The sequence below is a fragment of the Sebastes fasciatus genome, chromosome 24 (genome assembly GCF_043250625.1).
Source record: "Sebastes fasciatus isolate fSebFas1 chromosome 24, fSebFas1.pri, whole genome shotgun sequence".
NCBI lineage: Eukaryota > Metazoa > Chordata > Actinopteri > Perciformes > Sebastidae > Sebastes > Sebastes fasciatus.
The window spans coordinates 13,031,570-13,053,962 of record NC_133818.1 but is presented as its reverse complement, the minus strand read 5'-3'; the positions used below and the strand labels follow the sequence as shown (position 1 = coordinate 13,053,962).

The 22,393-nt window shown below is 40.9% G+C and overlaps 3 protein-coding genes across 5 annotated transcripts in view; 2 read left to right on the top strand and 1 right to left on the bottom strand.

Annotated features, from left to right (window-relative positions):
• Window positions 1–858: 858 nt before the first annotated feature.
• LOC141762721 (gap junction gamma-1 protein-like) lies at window positions 859–10,013 on the top strand. Of its 2 annotated transcripts, none has more exons than XM_074626742.1 (5): window positions 859–1,114; window positions 5,905–6,176; window positions 6,266–6,491; window positions 6,796–7,488; window positions 8,466–10,013. In XM_074626742.1, the coding sequence occupies exons 2-5, from the start codon at window positions 5,937–5,939 to the stop codon at window positions 8,477–8,479; spliced, it is 1,173 nt and encodes a 390-aa protein (XP_074482843.1). In that variant the 5' UTR covers window positions 859–1,114; window positions 5,905–5,936; the 3' UTR covers window positions 8,480–10,013. The 2 variants fall into 2 exon arrangements, with proteins under 2 accessions (XP_074482843.1, XP_074482842.1); XM_074626741.1 differs by having other exon boundaries at window positions 908–1,238; window positions 8,466–8,691.
• A 100-nt stretch (window positions 10,014–10,113) lies between these two features.
• inha (inhibin subunit alpha) lies at window positions 10,114–13,212 on the bottom strand. The gene is made up of 2 exons (XM_074626743.1): window positions 12,837–13,212; window positions 10,114–12,160 (listed from the first exon to the last, which is right to left on the bottom strand). The coding sequence occupies exons 1-2, from the start codon at window positions 13,111–13,113 to the stop codon at window positions 11,412–11,414; spliced, it is 1,026 nt and encodes a 341-aa protein (XP_074482844.1). The 5' UTR covers window positions 13,114–13,212; the 3' UTR covers window positions 10,114–11,411.
• A 1,784-nt stretch (window positions 13,213–14,996) lies between these two features.
• The window catches only part of LOC141762724 (striated muscle preferentially expressed protein kinase-like), a 38,664-nt gene continuing 31,267 nt past the window's right edge, over window positions 14,997–22,393 (top strand). Inside the window, exons 1-2 of one of the 2 annotated variants that reach the window (XM_074626748.1) lie at window positions 14,997–15,140; window positions 17,559–17,648. The gene's annotated coding sequence lies outside the window, so the exon portion shown is untranslated. Of the gene's footprint in view, window positions 15,141–17,543; window positions 17,649–22,393 lie in introns of both variants that reach the window. The other variant, XM_074626749.1, reaches the window with a different exon arrangement.

Sequence of the window (22,393 nt, the reverse complement as noted above, 5' to 3'; positions counted from 1 at the left end):
TGCGTCATGGTATTTGTATAGAATTCCTATAAACTCCCTATGGAGACCTGAGGTTTAAAGTGGCAGTATATTTCTGGCATCATTGGGCAAAACTTACCATAATAACCTTTCAGCATATTGTGCAGTAATTCAAGTGTTCTGAGAGACTTCTAATTCCTTTAAAACTCCCTCTGGAGACCTGAGGTTTAAAGGTCCCATATTGTGCTCATTTTCAGGTTCATACTTGTATTTTATGTTTCTACTAGAGCATGTTTACATGCTGTAATGTCCAAAAAAAAACTTTATTTTCCTCATGCAGTCTGCCTGAATATGCCTCTATTTACCCTCTGTCTGAAACGCTCCGTTTTATTGCATTTCAACGGAATTGCGTTGCTAGGCATCGGTGTGTGTCCATGTTTACTTCTTGTCAGCTGATGTTATTTACATACATTGCAACCAGGAAATAAACTGGAACACATTTAGTATGTTTACATTTAAAACCGTGTGATGATCTATACATTGTATATTTGTGACACCACAAATGGACAGAAACGCACAATTTCTGTATACGGGCTGTGTGTATTTCTCCGTGTATTGAGTGTTTTGATAGTTTAACAGAATTTATTTATCACTTAAACCTGCTTTATAATATAAAATACATGAAAATCTCACTTTTTACAATACGGGACCTTTAACTGTGACACTTGCATGGCATCATATTATATAAAACGTATAATAGGATTCCCATAGATTCTGTTGTGAGGGGGCAGAACGGTAGTCTTGGATCTCAGGTTTCAGGAGAAGGGGCCTCCTCTTGTTGAATGGAGGCCGAGTTACGTGGAGGTGGTGCGGGAAGAAGAGGAGGAGGAGGAAGAGGAGGAGGAGGAGGAGGGCAGCAGCCTGCGGGAATCAAGAGAATCTTTTCTTTTGTCCTCTTGTTCGGGGACCCCGACACATGGGGTCAGCAACACGGGCTGAATGGGCTCGCGCTGAAAAGAGACTGCCCCTCTCCTCTCGGACGCGGACGCACGCAGACGCCGATGCGAGCGCGCGCGCTAATTAGGAAAACCTGGTCGCGAGCAATTAAGCGCGAGGCGAGAGAAGCCGTGCGGGATATTGGAAGAGCGCGCAGAAGGTGAAGTGTTTGGCAGCGAGAGAAGTTGACTTTTTCTACCACTTCATTCCGCTTTTGGTTGAGTTTTGTTGGTCTTAAATTTGTTCCACGTAACGAGGTTTTGGATTGTGCGCGCTGGAGAGCGGTGAGTCGCTGTTTTCAACTCGAGTTTGAAGCTCAAAAGGAGAAAACTAACCTGTAACACTTTGATAGTTCGACTCAAACTGTTAGAAAGTTTCATAAAAGTCCAAAAATGCTTTTTTTTAACACATGCGCACACTAACTTTACGCACTCTTTTACGCATTACAGTGATTTTCCTCTGTTTTTTTTCCCCCCACTTTCCAAACTAATGTGACTCTTTTGAAAATGATGGCTTCATCACTTCATTTTTTTTTTGTTTCCCCACTGAAAGCTTGGCAGCACTTTTTCTTGCAGGAATGCCACAATTTCCAAAACAAATCAGTCTGACTCAGCAAAGCGTGTCCATACCCTTCTTTAAAAAAAAAAACCTCTTCAACTATTTGAAGATTCAGCCTTCTTGCAAAATCAGTGATTGACATTGGTAGTTGTTCCTCCTCCTGTTGCTCAGCCTGCGTGGGGTTTTTCATGTGCCCTCTGTCTGCTCCCTGAACCCTAAAACCCAGCTATCTGTTTTTGGTTAGGCAGGAATGTTCTGCTCGCCTTCCTTTCTGCTTTTGTCCAGATTTCTTTTTTTGCCCAAAAAGCTCTCCAACCCACCCCCCTCCCCTCTCCATCCATCCTCCTGCTGGAGCCCAGTGACTCCTGAAGCAGAAAAGCCATTAAATCAGTTTGAGCTGGGTTTAGCCCACATGAGCAAATAAGCTACTGTTTAAAAGCTGTCTTTGGTTAGCTGTTTGGGGAAAGGGTGGCACTTGCAAAAAAATGTTTGGGGAAACCAGTTTGTCCAAGTCCAATAGTTTTTCTTTGTGTCTTTATTTAGAGTGAGGGGGCATTTAACAGTGTGTTGACAAGAGGGGCTGTAAAAGTCTACTGTGGGAGCACAAGAGAGCTCCTGCAACCTCTGGAAACCTTTCAGCAGGAGCTAAACTCATCTTTTTGGAGCAGTCACACCTGCTCTACAGAGTTTAGATCGCATAAAAGAATAAAAAAAAAAAGAACACTTGGACCAATTTGTGGTGCGCAGCCAGAGTTTGAGATTATAACTTTTTGGCTTTCCTGCCAGGAGTCAGTAGATAAATCGCTTAGTTGTTGGCAGACACACTTAAAAAATGTACCGCCGAGTAGGGCTGTGTATTGACAAGAATCTGGCGATTCCATACGTATCACGATACAGAGGTTCAGTTCAATATATCGCGATATATATACGGTAAATTTTAGGAAAACTGTCATAGTATAAAGAACACACCGCCATATGCATACAAGCTGAGTAAAAAAAAAGAATTTTTTATAATGCAATCAGAACAGTGGGATCTCCATTTGCCTTCATCGCAGGCCCTGTAACATCCAACATCATGGCACTACTTTGCGAGGGGCGCATCTCTTTGCCAATGAAATAAAGTATCGACTGAGCATTCAAACCATTAATCCAAAATCGATAGTGTTTTTTTGAGAATCGATGCAGTATCGGAACGCAAAACATAATATCGCGATATTTTCTTACACCCCTACGTTACAAGTAAAAGTTTACTGAAGTAAAAATACAAAAGTATTAGCATCAAAATTTACCCTAAAGTGTTAAAGTAAACGCAGAATTGTCCCTTTCAGAGATTATGTTGAATAGTTAAATCTGTATCGTATTTTATAAACATGTTTTCTTTGTAAAATAAAGCTGTCAGATAAATATAGTGGAGTAAAAAGTACAATATTTCCATGTGAGATGTAGTAAAGAAGAAGTAACAGCAAATTAAAATACTCTAAAGTACCTTGCTTTCCACCACTGGCTTGTTTGATATCAGCTCTACTGTGTTTCTAACCTCTCTGTTGGCAAGGGTAAGTGATATCCAGCTAGATATTCCAGGTACAGTCAGGTGACTGTAGTGATAAGTGTGATTAAGAATGGCACAAACTTAGAGGTCAGATTCAAACGTCAGCCTTTTTAGCTTCATGTTTCCAGCATGTTTTGTGATTATCCTGACATTAGACCTATTAGTGGTTACACTGCTGCGGGTTCATTTCCCGAAAGATGGTTCAGCAGTATTCTGCATTAACGGGTCGTGCCCTGGAAGCACAGTTTTGAACCGGAGATGGCCGGATATCAGATCACAAGGAGAGTTTCGGTGGAGGAAACCAAACACGCTGGTAACTGGGACAGATGACGTTTTAAAGGGACAGTCTGCTTAGTTGAATGTCAGGAGGGCTTTTTAAATTTTCGCACTTTTTATGTGTCAGAAACCGACACGTATATGGAGGAAACTGTTTTAACCAAGATACTAAAGGGTTTTATTTAACAGTTTACATGCAAAGATGAACCCAGTCAACACTTATTTCATTTGCGAAGATGTGCACCCTCTCAGTGTACGTGTCCTCTCAAAGTAGAGCTATGATGATGGATGTTACAGGTGATTAATGCAAATGCAGATCCCCCCTGTTCTGACTGAGTTAAGTTTTGCATGCAAGCTATTAATTAAAAAATCGATAATGTTTTTGAGATTCAATACAGTATCACAAAACATATTAGATTTTCACCTTCAAATTGAGGATTTTGTTTGATGATTTGTATTTTTTGGGGGTGAGAATGTCAGTAAAATCAGCTTTTCTTTGATGCATGTTTCAAGGAAAATAGGTTGGGAACCACGGCGCTACTGAAACACCTCGGCCGTTTAGGTGGGGGGTTTGTAATTGTACGGTGGGGTGAAACGGATGTCACCTGGCAGCTGTGCTTGTTCCCATCTCCGACTTTATTTCAGGGTCACAAAGGTTTCTCAGGGTCACAAAGGTTTCTCAAACAGTGAACCATTCCCACCACCGAGAGTCAACAGCTCCATGTAGGCAACGATGTGATGTCCCCGTTGTGGGTGAATCTCGCCCTTTTTTTTTGTGTGTGATTTTATTTTATGAACTCCTCTGACTTACTTTTAGATCTGAGAAGTGTTTCGAGGCCTGTAATTTTCCCTGTCTGGAATCTGGATGTAGCCAAGCCAGGCCAGCTTCTAACATGTTTTCATAGCTTTGGTGCAGCTGGCGAGTCTTTTTCGGTGGAATATTTTTGCTCAGACAAGTCAACAATTTCGAAACATGTGAAGGTGCCAATTTGGGGAAGGGATTTCGCAAAAAGGAATGGATGAGTAACCTGGCGGTGAGGGAGGGAGGGAGGGAGCGCCCTGAGTATCGTGTCCTAATCTGAGTAGACGTGCCTACAGATGCTTGTAATGGCTGAATTCTTGTCCTGCTCCAATGAGTCATGAAATCCCGGTTATGTTCGCTGCTACACCCTGTTTTCTGAAAGTACAAATGTAGAGAAGGTGGTCCTAAAGGGCCTTTAGTTCATTTGGCTGCCAAATAAATAATTGTGGCATTAATATATCAGTTAAAATGTTTTTCTTGTGGCATCATCTTTGGTTCAGGAATGGAGCTAGGGTTGTAACTAACTGATTATTTTCTTGAATAATCAAGTTTTTTGGTCTATAAAATGGTGAAAAAATGTTGATCCGTGTTTCCCAAAGCCCAAGATGATGTCCTCAAATGACTTCTTTTGTCCACAACCTCAAAGATATTGAGTTTTCTGTCATAGGAGGAGTAAAGAAACCAGAAAATATTCAGATTTAAGAAGCTACGATCAGAAAACTTTGACTTTTTTCCTTAAACTACTCAAGCCGATTAATGGAAAATAGTTGCCAATTGATTTAACTAATTGATTAATCGTTGCAGCTCTAAATATAACTATCCAGATATCCAAGCAAACTGATACCTTTTCAAATTGTGTGCTGTATTTGTTGCGTAACATTCAATTTCAGTGCTCAAATAGGCTTTAATGTGACCTTTTTTGGAGAAAGAAACCTAATATTCTTATCTTGAAAAGTTATCAAACTGCTAAACAAAGTGTGACGTTGTCTGAAGTTAGACTTTTGTTTCCAATTAACCGATAAAAAATTGGTAAATCAAGCTTTTCCTCCAGCTCTTTCTGTCTCGGCCACGCGAAGGTATCAAACTGTGGTTTTAAGGAATTTAAAGGGATCACTTCTGGCACCGTGGCAGGAAATAAATTCCTAACCCCATGCACTGCTTTAGTATCATAATTCCTGCAGTCCAAAGCCCCAGCAGGTCTCCTCCTTGCACGGCTAGCTGCGACTTGCCAGCCGACACTTTGATGTTTGATTAAGCAGCTCAGGCTTAGCGTGTCGGGATGCCGTAAGAATGTAGGTTTACCAAACCGCTCCGATTCCCAGTCTGTTGTGCAGTTTCCGCTCGGATACCTGCATGTCTGAGAGATCTGTGGGTGATTAGAACAAAGCATGTGGCTGTGTTTATTCCTCAGCCCTGCGGTTGAGGTCTTTTTTCTTAAAAAAATGACTGAAATGATCAATCAAAATGTATTAAAATGAAAATATTTGCCAAATAATTGATGAATCAACTAATTGCTTCACCTTTTAATATCAAACTTTAATCGTGTGAAGTGACTAAATGCTGCTTATAGTTGCTTTTCAGACTGTCAGTTCATTCCAGTTTGCACAGTGGAAGTAAAACGTTTTGTTTGTGCAAAAGACCACAAGTTTGCAATGCAATAAAAAGCCACTGTGCATTTAAAAAAAGGAGAAAAACAAAACAAAAGAGTTAAAAAAAAAAGTATTTAATTGCTCATTACATCCGTCTGGTTTTTCTTTTCGCCCAGAGCACATTTAGCTCCCCGGTCACCTCGGCACCATGAGTTGGAGCTTCCTAACTCGCCTGCTGGATGAGATCACCAACCACTCCACCTTTGTTGGTAAGGTCTGGCTGACGGTGCTCATCGTCTTCCGCATCGTGCTGACAGCCGTCGGCGGCGAGTCCATCTACTACGATGAGCAGAGCAAATTCATCTGCAACACGGCGCAGCCCGGGTGCGAGAACGTGTGCTACGACGCGTTTGCGCCGCTCTCGCACGTGCGATTCTGGATCTTTCAGGTGAGCGGCGCATCACATTTAATGTTCAATATTAAATGTAAAGATGTCGCCATTTAAACAATATATATCTCTAAATGTTTTTTGTCCAGGTGATCTTGATTACAACCCCCACTATTATGTACCTGGGCTTCGCCATGCACAAGATCACCCGCAGCGAGGACAGCGAGTACCGGTCCATCCGGACCCAGAGGAAGAGGATGCCCATCGTGAGCCGCGGGGCAGTTCGAGACTACGAGGAGGCGGAGGACAACGGAGAGGAAGACCCCATGATCGCTGAAGAGATTGAACAAGACAAGCCCGACAAAGCAGAAAAAGGTACGATGGATGTTTGAGTTTCAATAATTCCATTTTTTTTTTTTTTCATATTTTATTTTGAAAGTTCAATATAGTAGAGTCATAAACATGTTAAGATTTTTCATTACAAAAGATTCTGCAAATATATTTTACAGTATAAATAAATTGAGTTTCATGTTTTCAATCATAGTAAAATATATTTTAAAATCTAAAAAAATAAATAAAAGGACAGTATTCTTTTAAGCCATATCATTTTATGTATATAACATTAAATTAATTATGTAAAATAAGTATTTATTCTAACCCGCCTGTCTCTATTTTCAAGGCTCAGAGAAAAAGCATGACGGTCGTCGGCGGATCCTGCGCGACGGCCTGATGAAAATCTACGTGTGCCAGCTGCTGTGGCGCTCGTCCTTCGAGGTCGCCTTCCTTTTCGGCCAGTACGTCCTCTACGGCTTCGAGGTGATACCCTCCTACGTGTGCACCCGCTCGCCGTGCCCGCACACCGTGGACTGCTTTGTGTCCCGCCCCACGGAGAAGACCATCTTCCTGCTGGTGATGTACGTCGTGTCCTTCCTCTGCCTGCTCCTCACCATCTTCGAAATCATCCACCTGGGGATCGGCGGCATCCGCGACACCTTCCGCAGGCGGGCCACGCTCGGCCTGCGCACCCCTCTTCCGACCTCCTCCTCCTCCTCCTCACGCGCCATGCCCACGGCTCCACCGGGATACAACGCCACCATGAAGAAGGCGAAACTAAAAGGAGACCTGAGGGACTCGCCGCTGGGCGACTCCGGGCGGGAGAGCTTCGGGGACGAGGGGCCGTCGTCCAGGGAGCTGGAGCGGTTGAGGAGGCACCTGAAGCTGGCCCAGCAGCACCTGGACCTGGCCTACCAGGCAGATGAAGGAAGCCCTTCGCGAAGCAGCAGCCCCGAGGTCAACACGGCTGCACAGACGGCCGCCGAGCAGAACCGCCTCAACTTTGCCCAGGAGAAGCAGGGGGAGGCGAGCGAGAAAGGTAATGAGGAAACTGCTAGAAATGTCCATTAAAGGTACAGTGTGTAGGATTTGGCGGCATCTAGTGGTGCGGTTGCAGATTGCAACCAATTGCTCACTCCTCCTTTTCCAAGACTGCGTTAACGTGAGCCGCCGTGTGCAAAACCGTGCCCATCCTTACTGTAATAACACTACTTTAGGAACACTACTTTAGGAACAACGGAAGTCAGATGGTGGCTCACGTTAACGCAGTTTCACAAGTGCGATAGAGGCAGTGCTTGGTTTGTCCGTTCTGGGCTACTGTAGAAACATGGAAGACTCCGTGGAGAGGACCCGCTCCGTATGTAGATATGAAGGGCTCATTCTAAGCTAACGAAAACACAATTCTTATTTTCAGGTGATTATACACTAAAGAAAACATAGTTAAGAATATTCCATTTTTGCTAATAGATCCCCATTTCCAGCTTCTTGTGAGAGTGTTTGCTGGGTTTCCCAACATATTAAACTGAATATCTTTGACTTTTGGATGCACAAAAAGACATTTGAAGACATCCGCCTTGGACTATGGAAATTGTGATGGACATTTTTCACTATTTTTTTCAGACCAAATAATTAAAAGGTTGTATTTTCTCGAGTAATCGGTTTAGTTTTTTGGTCTATAAAATGGTGAAAAATGTCTGTCAGTGTTTCCCAAAGCCCAAGATGACGTCCTCAAATGACTTGTTTTGTCCACAACCTCAAAGATATTCAGTTTACTGTCATAGAAGAGTAAAGAAACCAGAAAATATTCACATTTAAGAAGCTGGGATCAGAGAATTTAGACTTTTTTTCCCTTAAATTACCCAAATCGATTTATCAAACAACTAATAGTTTTGAACATATCCCAATAGCTACCTCTGGTTTATTTCTGTCGCATAAGAAGCATCATGTTAACCATGGTAGAGGTTTTTAAGTGAACGTACATGCTGAATATTCCTCTGTTTGGTCTCCTTCTCCTAGGAATACATGCCTGAGCGTGCTTCCTGCCTCAAACGTCTGTTCTTCCATTCCTACTGGCCTTAAACACATGGGGGATGCACATATGGGAGTGCAGTCAGACCACTGAGGGAGACCAAAGCGTGTATGTATGTGTGTATGTGTGTGTGTGTGTGGATGAGAGAATATGCCTTTCAGTATTAGGGCTCAGTCAGAAAGAAAGAAAGAAAGAAAGAAAGAAAAAGAAAAACGCTGACCGAGCTGCGTTGTGACAAATGGTTCATCTCCACGACTCTAAACTTGAAAGCCTGCCACATCTGGAGTTTCCGCTTGCTGACCTGCGTCCAAACCTTGACTGTGCCTTTCGGCTAAAAACCTCGTCTACACCCTGTTCTTTCGCCCACTCTGTGTTTTCGTGGCAATAATCCTCGTCCATTTCAGAAACCTCGCAAAGGATTACCGAAAGCTTTAAAACTCCTCCCGGCCAAGTGTACTTGTGTCGTCCTCCTCACAAAAGAGAGGCTGTCTATAAGACGTCGCCCGAATGTCTCACATTGTCGAGAGAATCTCAAAACAACAGCCTTCGGTTATGTCACTTTTCTGGAGCGCTTCTGGAGCGCTTCTTCGCAACAAAGGTCGGCTTAACCTGCGCGAGATGTTTAATTTAAACAGATCTGATGTCGGGGATTATCGGTGTTTATCATCCACAAGCCACATCATTTATTTCAGCAAACATTTGACAGAATTTTGAAGCCTGTGTATTTACTCCAATCGGCCAAAATGTTTACCTGGGAAATGCTTGAATTCTTTATCGACAGATCGAAGATTTTTTTGTACAATCAAGTTAAAACGCTCCATTTTATTTTACTATTTCCTGACCAAAGCGTAGCATATTTGTTTAGAAGAATCGCCCATTTCACACGACTGCTGCAAAGTAGGCTCTTGGATGTCAGTAAATCCCTTTCTTCCCTAAATTATGTCCTATAAATTTCCGAAATTGAAAGAATAATTTCACATTTTTATGGGTGTTTTTTTTCCGCTAACCGGCTGGAAACATCTGTCCTCTGGGCTACCGTCAACAACGAAATTCTATCCTTGTCTTTTTCTGAAATTCACATTCTTCTTCGGTGAGACACATTTTCCATCCTTGACATGCTCCGTTGTGCTGAAACATGGACGCTTTTCATGTATCCTGGGAAAGAAAGAAAAAAGCGGATGACAGTTGGCTGCTGACGCTCAGCCCGGCGCCATGTAAACACACATAATCTCCAATTCATCGTGAGATTCTTGATCAATGGCTCTTCCACTGCTCATACACAGTTCATACTTTCTCAGTTGGTTTTATGGCTGAAATAATGAAAACGACAGATTGCCCGAGAGTTGTTTAATGCTGTATTTTTGTAATCATCTCACTTCCAGTTTTGCTACTTGTTGCAAGGTACGACATTCCATTTTGAATATTTCTTCAATGGTTTATATATTTTTTTTTTTTTTTCTATTTGTAAGTTTTGTAGTTTTTGTAACTGTAGAGATTATTTTGTCTTCAGAGTAAATAAATATATTTGAACGTTATGCTTTTTGGACTCATTCTGTGGTGACGTTGCCGCGCATACAGTATATGTTTGTGTAAATGGGACAAAAGATATTTGTTTGTGGTATTTACACAACACAATTCCATGTTTTAAATCAATGATTTAATATCACACATTATTGTTTATCCGTTAACAACACAGTATGAAGGTATTCATGTGAAATGATGCAGTGTAAAAGTAGGCCTACACTGCCCTCTAAAGGCCACAATCACAACCCCCAAGGAAAAGCAATACAATGCTGCCCTTTACAGTGGTTTTATTACAGATTGTAGCAAAATAAAAATGACAAAAACAAGAGTATATGTGATTAGTAAAACAATAAAAGCCTTAAAGGGTTTGTTCACCCAAATTACAGCATTTATGTGCTCATTTTAAACATAATGTGTAATTAATGCTCCTCTATGCATTTAAACACTACATGTCTACCCAGAAACAATGTCGCTGTTATTTAGGATTTTCCAGACCTAGCTGTGGACTTTTCATAGGGACTATTACTTCGGTATCTAGGCAGAAATCTCAAAACCTCTGCACAGAAATGTCCGCTTTAGTGATTCCCAACCTTTTTCCTTAAGCGACCCCTGACTAAGTGACACATTTTATGTATATTTCATATTGTATTCAATGCATAACAATTTACCCAACACAATAACTGCAGGGAATTTGTGTAAAACCAGCTATTTGGATGAATTTTGAGCAGATTATTTATACATCAGAGATATATTACATCAGAGACGAGTTATTTTCTGTTATGTATTTTCTTTTTATGTCAACAATACATATTTGATAGGCTTCTTTTTTTGACAAATTTAGCGTTTTCTTCTCCCTGACGCTTAGCCATTGTTCTATCAGCTATTTGGTTGTTTTAATTGTGTATTTTTCTAATACAGGATGAGGCTGTGTGCTCTCTGAATATAACTTCATCATGCCCTTATCCTGTTTATATCTTACATAATAATACAAACTTTAAAAATAACACTTTTGTTTAGTTTTATTCACAGAAATGAATGAATTATTTATTATTTTGACACGTGAGTTGTTAGTCAGTGAAGTTAATGTCAACCACGACCGTTTCCTAACCCTAAGTGGTTGTGTTGCCTAAACTTAACTTCCTGTGAAGTTTATTTTGAAGGACACTATGCATGTACACGCGTATATTGACACGCCGTCCCTGGTCTGCCGAAAAGTAACCCAAGAGATGTACCCCATGCGTCGGTCTCCGATGCCGAGGGGCACTGACCAACGACGGTATTTGAGAGTGAGAATGTGTTGCCCGGGAAGCTTTGGCGACCCCTGGTGGGGGTCAAGACCCCCATGTTGGGAACCAGTGGCAGATAAACAGGAAATCCTTTTTGTAATTTGGGTGAACTAACTTTACTGTTCAGATACAAGTACACTCTTCAGGTATAATGTTGGGCAAGGTCTCGTACTTGAACGAGTACCCGCCGTCGGACGTCGTGGTGATCCTCAGGGACCTCATGGTCCCCGGGACCGGAGCGCAGCACTGCGTGATCCCCAGCATGGCGGCGGTTCGATCCCAGGCGGAGCAGTTGCCGTTACAGTAGTAGAAAGTCAGCACCTTCGGGTGGACGATCCAGCTGTCCCAGCCCAGCTCCTCGAAGCTGATTTCGACCTCTGCTCGGTGGCAGTCGCTGTGTTGGGGTCTCTCCTGAGAGGGCCGCTGGAGCAGGTCGATAGCGGAAGGAGACCAGGGGATGGTTACCGGTGCGCTGCGGGGCGAGCGGACGGGACCGCGAGGCCGAGCGTGGAGGTGAAGAAAGGGCGTCTTGTCCGGTTCGTCGGCGTGGCACTGACAGGCTGGACAGCGGACCTGGAGCAGAAAAGGCCCCTCAGCCACAGAGGCCAGCGGGTGTTGATCCAGGTGGTAGGTGGTCCATCCGTCTGAGCTCGTCACTGACGGAGCATCCGCCGCCGGAAGGAGCTGCCGCGCCGGCGTTAGAATGAACAGCTGGGCCGAGGAGTTAGCCGAGGCTCCTTCGCCTGCGTAGAACCAGAAGTGGGCAGATGTGACCAGAGTCTCCTGGTTGTTCACGGAGGGCTGGAAGTAATATGTGAAGTGGCTGTTGGTGGTCTCTCCAGGAGCTGTGTCAGATCTGGCACAGGATGAGTCTGCCAAAGTGAGATAAGAGAGTCAAGTTTATTGTGAGGGTGGAGCTAAGTGCAACTGAAATAAGACATTTTTAGGCGACCAAAAATGTTACAAGTAACTTTAATGAACTGCAAACACTCTTTAAGTCTTTTCCATTGTCTCCATGTACAGGAAGGTACACCTGCTTGCACACACATTTAGCTGCACAGGTTTTATATCATGAACTAATATACTGTGCAATATTTGGCTGTATTTGTTTCACATCTGCAGCATGCATATGGTGAGTTTACTGCACTATTTAATAATGTGGATAATGAATATATGGCAATAAAGTCCAGGCAAGTGTAGTTTCAAAGAAGGAATACATATCTAAATCTTTATGGAAGCACTGTTACACTTTTAGTCCAGTCTTGTGCTCAAGCGTCCCATAAAGAAAATATTTCAAATTTATTTTCACATGTTTTGTCGTGCAGTTTGCAAGGAAAATATAACAACGTTGCTATATTGGAGTGTAATTGTCCATTATATTCAATTTCAGTTCTTAAAAAATCTGACTTTCCACCAGAAAATTCCTATTATTGGACAAAAACACACTTTCTCTTTTGAATTAAGGATGTTTTTGAGTGACGCTATGCAAATCAACGAATTTTAGAGGTGTTATTTGGGTAAAAAAAAAACAACAGTAAAGCTTCTCACCAGAACTGGGGAAGAGAATAATCTGGGATGTCTCCTGGGTCGGACTGGTTTGATGGTTGACCCACGCTGTCCTGCTGGTCCTGGGGGCCCGTCTGGGTGCGCGCCTTGCTTCTGGCTGTGCTGTGGTTAGAGGAGGCTCCTCCAGCCCGAGGCCCTCTAGGACCCGCTCTCTGAACCAGGACAACACCGCCTCCCGGGACAGCTCCTCTCCAACGCAGGCTTGTGTGAGAATGTGGACCCACAGAGGGCCCAGGATGAAGAGAGCACAGGACACCATGACTGTACCGTATGCAACAACTTGACAGAGAGTTTCTATAAGGATGGAGGTTCCAATTAGCTCCGGAAAACTGATTCTCTCCTGTGACTTTCCTTATTCTCACACATTATTGTTTGGCTCTGCAGCTATCTGGGTCTGAGTGAAGTCTACAAAAGTATTTTGTTGTGGAAGATAGCAGAGAACGGCCTTGACGGTTGGGATGTTGCATTAACTGTTTCACACAGTATCGAGGGAATGTGTCTGCAGGTTTTTTTTCTTTTTGTGTCCTGTAGAGTTTTGGTTGTCGACTTATAGCTTGGGTCAAGGGTCAAGAAATCAGCCGCCGTCACACACTATGTGCATCATAAATGTAAAGCACAGACGGATGGTATTGGAAAGGTTTTTTCACACTTTTACTGTCCAGTTGATGCAATTATACAAAAATGTTTCACACTAAGAATTGTGTAGCAACCTTCTGTAGATGCTGAATATTGCAGCAGTGTTAATTATGCACACTTTGACTTCATCATAGAGGCCATATCTAACAACACACACCTGTTTTCCACTAAACAAAAAGCCTTTGTCTACTATCTGACTGGCCCTGAATCTCTCTCAGAGAAATATATTTTCATAATGTGTGTTTCTGTAGCTACAAGGACATTTCATCAGCTATTTAACAGGCCAGAGACCAGATGTTCACAGTAGAGTGAGATGTTTGACTTAATAATGTTAAATCGACGTCTACTTACTAGCTAGAGTTTGCACAGTTGTCATGGAGGACTGATGTGATTTCATGTCTCTTGTTTCTTCCTGTGACCTAGCCTATGTGTTAATTCCTGCCTGCAAACCACATGTCCTTTGAAGTAAATAATAAAGTTGAAAGTGAAGACTGGGAGATGAGGTTGAAAGCTCTGTAAAAGCTATAGAAGTGGAGCTAGAAAGTACCATTTACAAGGTCAAGAATGAACAAACACCCAAGATATTCTATCCACATAAACTATTAGAAAATGTTTGGTAAAACTGCTATAAGCAAATAGAAAGTAAAGAATTATTTTAACTCTTAAAATTGACATTTAAAGGTCCCATATTGTAAAAAGTGAGATTTTCATGTCTTCTATATTATAAAGCAGGTTTAAGTGCTTTAATAAATACTGTGAAAGTATCGAAGCACTCAATTGTTACGTGCCTGCAGGGCCAGACAGGCCTGCAGTACCCTGTACACCTTTTTCACATAGTTTGTTCATGTCTAGAAACACTAGATTTATTGGTTGGTGCCAACCCCTGTATGTTTTGTACACTGCTGTTTTTTAGATAATTTAGTCAGCCTTTTGTCTATGTTGTTTCTAAAGAAGGCAGAGACTTAGTTAGGCCAGGTTTTGATTTATTGATTTTGTTTATTTGGCACAACCATTTTGTCCCTACCTCCACCACATTTGTCAACCTTTAGTTTTCTTTAATAAACACCTTTAATTTTGCACTTCACTTTGACTCTGTCTATCTTTGGTTGTTGTTCAGTAATTGTTCCACCTAGTGGACGTAACATCAATATACAGAGAAACGCACACAGCCCGTATTGAGAAATCGTGCGTTTGAAACAAGCCCGTTAGGATTTCTGTCCATTTGTGATGTCACAAATAGACAATATTTAGACCATTACACGGTTTTAAACATTCTAAAAATGTCCCAGTTTATTTCCGGTTGCAGTGTATGTTAATGACGTCAGCTGACAGGAAGTACACATGGACCCAAGCTGTTGCCTAGCAACGCAATTCAGTTGCAATTCCGTTGAAACGCACTAAAAACGGAGCGTTTCAGGCAGAGGGTGAATACAGGTATATTCAGGCAGACAGTACGAGGAAAATAAAGTTTGTTTGAACATTACAGCATGTAAACATGTTCTAGTAGAAACACAAAAAACAAGTATGAACCTGAAAACGAGCACGATATGGGACCTTTAAAACATTAGACTGTGGTCAACCGTTGCCATTAGCAACACCTGTGCTGCTCAAGAGCGACTGAGTTCAAAAGCAGGAAACAACAAACGTCCGGTGAGTTACACACTTTGTTTACGTCCTGTTTTGTGATGTTGAAATGTTTATTTGCGACATACTAAAACGTAGTTTGACAGTAACACAAGAAGAGACGTGTCACAGTCGGCAAACTGACTCATACCAGACCAAGTGAGCTAATTCGTTAGCTTTACAGATGCTGGTGGGCAGCTGTATGTGATTGTTTAATCCTTACACAAACATACATGTTAAAAAAATGTTTGTTTCACTTTGGACAGAGCCTGGCTAACTGTTGCCCCCTGCTTTCACTCTCCATGTTAACTTAAGCTAAGAGTTCTGTGGCTCTAGCTCCATACTTACTTACTAGTGCCATGTATGGATACAGTTTATAAAGACAGATAGTTAACAACTATCAATAATACTTTATATCAGAAAACAGCAGGCATGCATGTATACAGGTGTGTATGCAGGTACATATTTATTTATAATAGATAGATAGTAACTGTATTAATCCCAAGGGAAATTCAAGTTTCCAGCATCACATAGTGCAAAACATGTTAGTAAAAAGTTAAAGGTGCAAAGTACAAAAAAATATACCAGATATAAAAATACAATATGAAGAAAACTGTTAAAAGTGAATATAATGCAGAGTAACAGCTGTGATACAGGACTATTAAAAAGTGAATCTAGTGCACTGTTAAAAATGAGTATAGTGCAGGGTAACTCCAGTAGCTTAGTCTATGAAAGTGCACTGTGTGCATTATTATCTGTCCTGCAGACCGTCCCTCTTAGTTGTGCTGCCCCCCCCCCCTCCAGCACACCACAGCGTAGAAAAGGACGCTGGCGACCACAGATTGGTAAAACATCCGCAGGAGTTTTGTGCAGATGTTAAATGATCCTCCTCCTCAGGAAGTACAGTCTGCTTTGGCCCTTCCTGTAGAGGTGGTCAGTGTTTATTGTCCAGTCCAGTTTGTTGTCCAGCTGCAGCCCGAGGTACTTGTAGGTACCCACGACCTCCACCTCGTCCCCATCGATCTGGACTGGTCATTGGGGTGGTCTAGACTTCCTGAAGTCTATGACCATCTCTTTGGTTTTTGCGGTGTTGAGCTGCAGGTGGTTGGAATGACACCAGGCGACGAAGTCCCCCACCATGCGACTGTACTCCTCCTCCTGATCACCCTTAACACATTCCATAATGGCCGTGTCGTTGGCGAACTTCTGAATGTGACACGACTCCGAGATGTCGTTGAAGTCCGCCGTGTAGAGGGTGAAGAGAAGGGGGGCCAGTACAGTCCCCTGTGGAGCACCGGTGTTGCTGACCAGTGTCAGATGTGATGTCCTTCAACCTGACGTACTGTGGTCTGCCGGCGAGGTAGTCCGTGACCCAGGTCTTGTAGTACAAGGGGCTGGGTGTTGAAGGCGCTGGAGAAGTCAAGAAACAGGATTCTGACTGTGCCGCCTCCCTTGTCAAGGTGCAAGTGGGCCCGGTGTAGCAGCGTCTATTGTTAGTTTGGGGTGGGATTTTTATTTGATGTAATTTTATTTTAGTTCCCTGTGTGTGCTTTTTTTCTCTCTGTTATTGTTTATTATGTCTCTTTAAAATGTAAAAATCAATAAAAATAAAAGGGATTGGATATCAAGATAGGCTAAAATATGCATGCAGTGTACTAAAAGTGAAAGCCGGTGTGTTCAAGTGATGCATTACTTATACAGTTATGATGCTCATAGACCTGAGTATGAAATCAGTTGTAATCTTACAATGTACTGTCTTTACCACAAGAGGGCATTAATACTACACCAGATGTGTTTCATGACAGTTACCTGTACATGTTTTGGGCCGAAACACACCATAGACAAAATATTTCTTCTATTTTAACTGAAATTGTATGCACATAATTCAGCTCACTCTATTGATTTCAACAATTGATTTTGTCCCATCATAATTCGATGAAAGGAAAAGTCTCAAAATAGTTAAATAGCTCAGTGAAGAAAAACTAGGTCAATATTGCATTTGTTGTTTATACCTTAATTCCTTCAACATTTAACTGTAGCTTTACATTTTCTTGAAACACTTGTTGTATAAGAAAAGTAACACAATAAAAAGATGTAAAAGGAAAGACAGGTGCTATTCTGTGGTTTTAGGCATATCCTGATTGGTTGAGTACAGGCTAATTCCTGCAGTTCAATGGGTAAATAACCTTAATAATAATACGTTGGAAATTTTATATTTACATTCCACATTCGACTGTGAGATGCGGTTGAAAGCTCTTTAAAAGCTATAGAAGTGGAGCTAAAAAGTAATATTTACAAGGTCAAGAATGAACCATCACTCTCAAGATATATATGATGGCACTTTGACATGTCACAGTTGAAAAAACACAGGTGTAAAAAATCAATAAATCCAAAAAAAAAAATCAACGATATAATAATAATTCAATTTAGCTTCTCTGGTTTCAGGATTCTGCTAACTGAGCCATCGCCTGTGCCGACGACCTGCCCGAGAGCGACTGAATTGTTGGAACAAAAGCAGGAAACGACAAACGTCTGGTGAGTTGCACACTTTGTTTACTTCCTGTTTTACTTTTGTGATTTCTTTTTAAAAGTTACACTCACATTTAATGACCATTAAAGACAACAGAAGAGGTCGTGTACTCACAGGCGATGATTGTGCCGCAGCAAGTGATGATGACACAGCCGACCACAGCCTTTTATACGATTTCTTCATTTGTTTCAACATTTGTTCACATCCTGAAATTGGAAGGTCAGCCCTGGGGGTTCACAGACAGTACAGTACATACGGTACAAAATTTGATCGTGAGATAATTGTTTGTATATATAAGTGTATAATACTTAATATAATATGTTTAATGAAATCCAAATATTGTATGACGAGTTTTGGTGCGTGCACTGAATGACGGGACTAAAAAATCCAAATATTGTCTGTTGCTTGAGGAGTTTTACTGTATGCACTGACAGAACCCGTTTTCAGTCTGTCTTACAAGTGTTAGGAACAAATATTCACTTTGGCAGTTTTGCTGAGTTAATTCTAAAAAAAAAAAAGTGTGTATATATACATATAAAATATTATTATGTAATCGTGATTAATCACAAATTAATCTGTTCAAAATGTACCTTCAAGGGGGATTTGTCAAGTATTTAATACTCTTATTAACATGGGAGTGGGCAAATATGCTGCTTTATGCAAATGTATGTATATATATGTATTATTGGAAATCAATTAAGAACACAAAACAATGAATATTGTCCAGAAACCCTCACAGGTACTGCATTTAGCATAACAAATATGCTCAAATCATAACATGGCCAATCACTACTGCCAAGTATGGCTGCAGTTTTTAGGAGCTAATCTAAATGCTCATTCAAACACACCGACGGCACAGCCTTCGGGAGCAATTTGGGATTCAGTATCTTGCCCGAGGACACTTTGATATGCGGACTGGAGGAGCCAGGGATTGAACCACCAATTAATGGACGACCCGCTCTACCACCTGAACCACAGCTTAAAAAGTTGCTTAAAGCATAGGAACCCTTCTAGTTTTACATGACACAAGTGGAGTCCTAAATCTAAAGCAACTGGACTTTGTTTGTTTTGTCAAGAAGACACTTCAGTTCCAAATTGGAAAGATGTCCAGTGACCTGTGACAAATGAGAAGCTTTACAGAGATGATGCTGAATTTAATATACTGGCTGATTATTATGTGATTATTATTATGTGAAGTAATTGTTCCGTACATAATTATTGTCTTAAGAATTTATTTTAAAATGATAAGTAAACAGCAGAACTGACTTGAAGCCTACATAAAATGTATTGCACTGGTGCAGATGTGACTTTTTCCAAAAAAGACAAAAACACAATTGTTAGATACACTCTTTTATTAATTCATCCCATTGTTTTCGATACATGTTTGGATGAAACCAATGGATGAATCCAATTATGAAGTCACCGCTCCTCTCTGGGACGTTGCTGTCTGAAGCACATCTCCTAAAAGTTACAAGAAAACATCCTCAGGCATCACATGACACGTTAAATGCTTAAACTGTTTGCAAAAAAAAGTAATTCATGTGTTTATTATTACACTCACCAATCACACGCAAAGATAATCCAATGGTTTCTGTGACTAAGGCTGACACAGAAATGAAGACAAAATGTCATAACACACACAAGACTAACTTCAGGTAAAATTAACCAGTTAACAGTTGATGCAACTTGCTTGATAAACCCACTAAAATGTCGTCACAAACATTATTTAACATAAAAAAAAATAAAAATCTAATTTTATGCAGTTCACACTCATACATCCTTCTTATAATGTCCAATTTTTGTTAGGACTATCTTAGTTTTTTTTTTTTTTTTACTAAATCTTACCATTGTCACTGATTATATTCCATGCTTTTTTCAGTTATTTTGCCAGTGGTAGACAAGTCATAGAAACCCCTTGCAATATAATGCAATAAAGCAATTTGATCTTTTTTCACAGTCTAACCAAAAAGTGGCCATTGTCAACAGGAAGTATAGATTTATAGATATATAGGTTGTACGATTGCATATTGAAGAAAAGTATGAATCCATTTATAATTGCAGACAGGAGGATTATAGACAGATTCTCTTACCACAGCGGAGCTGTGCAGTTTCTCCCTCACATGCAACAACGGTCTTCATATCTGTCAAAATATCAGGAGATAAGGTCAGATCTTAGCTTGCAATCCTAAAATCATCCCAACATCTTCAGTGATATCTGCAGCATTAGGCCGCTGTACGTCAGCCAGCCCTCTGTGCTGCTTAAAAAATACTCACCAGGGTTTTTCTCGTAACATTCGTAGTCGATCTGAATGAAGTTATCTGCTGTGTTTCTGCGCAAAAGAAACTTCTGATTGGGCTTGGGCAGTCGGCAGCGTTGCACACCGTTACATCTAGAGAAATATTAGAAATGGTCGAAATATTGCAGCATCACAGTCAAGATTATTTTATGCGCAAGAGAATCTGCACCCAGACAATTTAAAAAATTTCAACTTTGCAGTTAAAAATCTTTAAAACTAGAGGTTAAGACCCTTCCAGTGGTGAAATATTGGATCCTTTTTTTTAAAACCTTCCACAAAATAAACCCTGTCTTGTAAAATCTGCACAGTTTTGGTTGCTCGCCAACTTTGTTCCCACATACGGTACCCGTGGTATCCTTAATTTTGTACTCATTCTACAAAATAAACAACTAAAGTAGACAGAATAGGAAAAACTCTTACATTTTCTTGGCAAAGGCTTTCATGCCCCAATATATGTTGTCATCATCAAAGGCCGTGGCGGACTCATTTCTTTTCTGGCAGTCAGCAGAGCTTTTATGACCAGTCTGAATAGACTTCACTTCAATCAATTTTCCTTCAGCTGAACATACACAAAACATGGATCATAAAGCAAAATAGTAACAATGGGTGATGGTAGGAGAGGGAAGAGAAGGCGGTGGGAATAAATGGATTTTATATTATGTTCAAATATAAATAATAGAATACATACGGCATTGCAGCTCGCTGTTTACACCAGGACATGCCACATCGTAGTAAAGTCCTGCAGCAAAACATTGAGGAAGTAAGTAGGTTAGATCAGTCGTCAAAGATCACCACTTAAGACACACTCATAGAGGTTCCCAACACGGATGGGGTTTGCAAGGACAGTCTGAGGGGTTGTGAAATGATGACAGGATAGGAAAGCATAAAATATATATATATTTCCGCTGTCTATTTTATTCTTTGCTTGTTTCTTGTGAATTACTACCATTTATGAATGCTAGTGTACAGAATAAAGTTCACAGAATAAAAACATTTACTGAATGCAATATACAAGAGATAATAGAAGTATAGTAGGATGAAATTTGATATAAAATAAAGTTTCAATAAAGGAAGGAAACCGGAGGAAAAGAAATCAGAGATTTCAGAGAAATTGTAATAACTTACCGTCGGATGCCCAAAACCCAGTTGCAGCCAGCACTAAAAGATACAAAACATAATTTGGTCCCATTTTTAAAGTTACACTCACATTTAATGACCATTAAAGACAACAGAACAGGTCGTGTACTCACAGGCGATGATTGTCAATCTTGTGGAAAGCATCTTGTCAGTCGCAGCGAGTGATGATGACACCGCAGACCACAGCCTTTTATACGATTTCTTCTTCATTTGTTCCAAATGCACATCCTGAAATAGGAACGCCCTGAAAACCAACAGAGAACAGCCCTTGGGGTTCACAGACAGTACAGTACAACATTTGATTATGAGATAATTGTGTGTATATAAGTAGATTTAATTTAGTATCATATATTTAATGGAATCCAAATATTGTATCAGGAGTTTCAATGTGTGCACTGAATGTCATGATTAGGAAATCCAAATATTGTCTGTTGCTTGAGGAGCCTTACTGTGCACACTGAATGACAGGACTGAGACAATGAGTTAAGTTAAGGCTGAGTTAATTCTCAAAAGAAAAAATCCCTATTAAAAATCCCAGCAAGTGATCATGTTAAGCTAATGACCAGTGATGTAAAGCACATTTACTCAAGTATAAAGAATGAGGCTTGCAATATATTTTACTTGTCAACAACAAATCTCATGAAAAGTTGGAAGACCGTCTATCAGTACTGTACTTTCTGACTCCTTTTCCCTGTCTGCGGCACTCAAATCCATTTGGTCCCACTGAGCAACAATGGAGCTCTATGGCACAGAGGAATGAGCTATGGGCGAAGGGAAAGAAATATTCAACTGAATCAATTAAATAATGAATGAAAGGATGGAAAACAAGTCTACAATTTAATTTAAAAAAAGGGACAATAATCATATGTACTGTACACTTTTTCTTTGTCATCGGTCTCGCCAATGTCTACCAATAAGGGTTGCACAATTAATCGAATATTAATCACGATTTTGGCTTCTCACAGTTAGCCGCCACATGACGGTTTTACGTCGACACACAGCGGCACAGTTATGACACCGACATGTCGTCGGTGTGGAAGTTCTTCAGTGTCAGTGAAGAAGACATAAAGCTGCAACTTGTCACAACTGCGAGTCCAAAATAACCCGCGGAGGAACAACCTTAAAAACCTTTAGAACAACTAACTTAATCAGACATTTATATTGGAATTCATTCCCATGATGCTGCTCCGAGTAAACACAGTGGTTAAAGAGCTAACGTTAACGGAGGTTCCTTTGAGTTCAATTATGGCGCTATGGCTCTACTCCGTAAAAATGAATATTGAGTGATGGTTAATTATAACGGTGTCATTCAAATA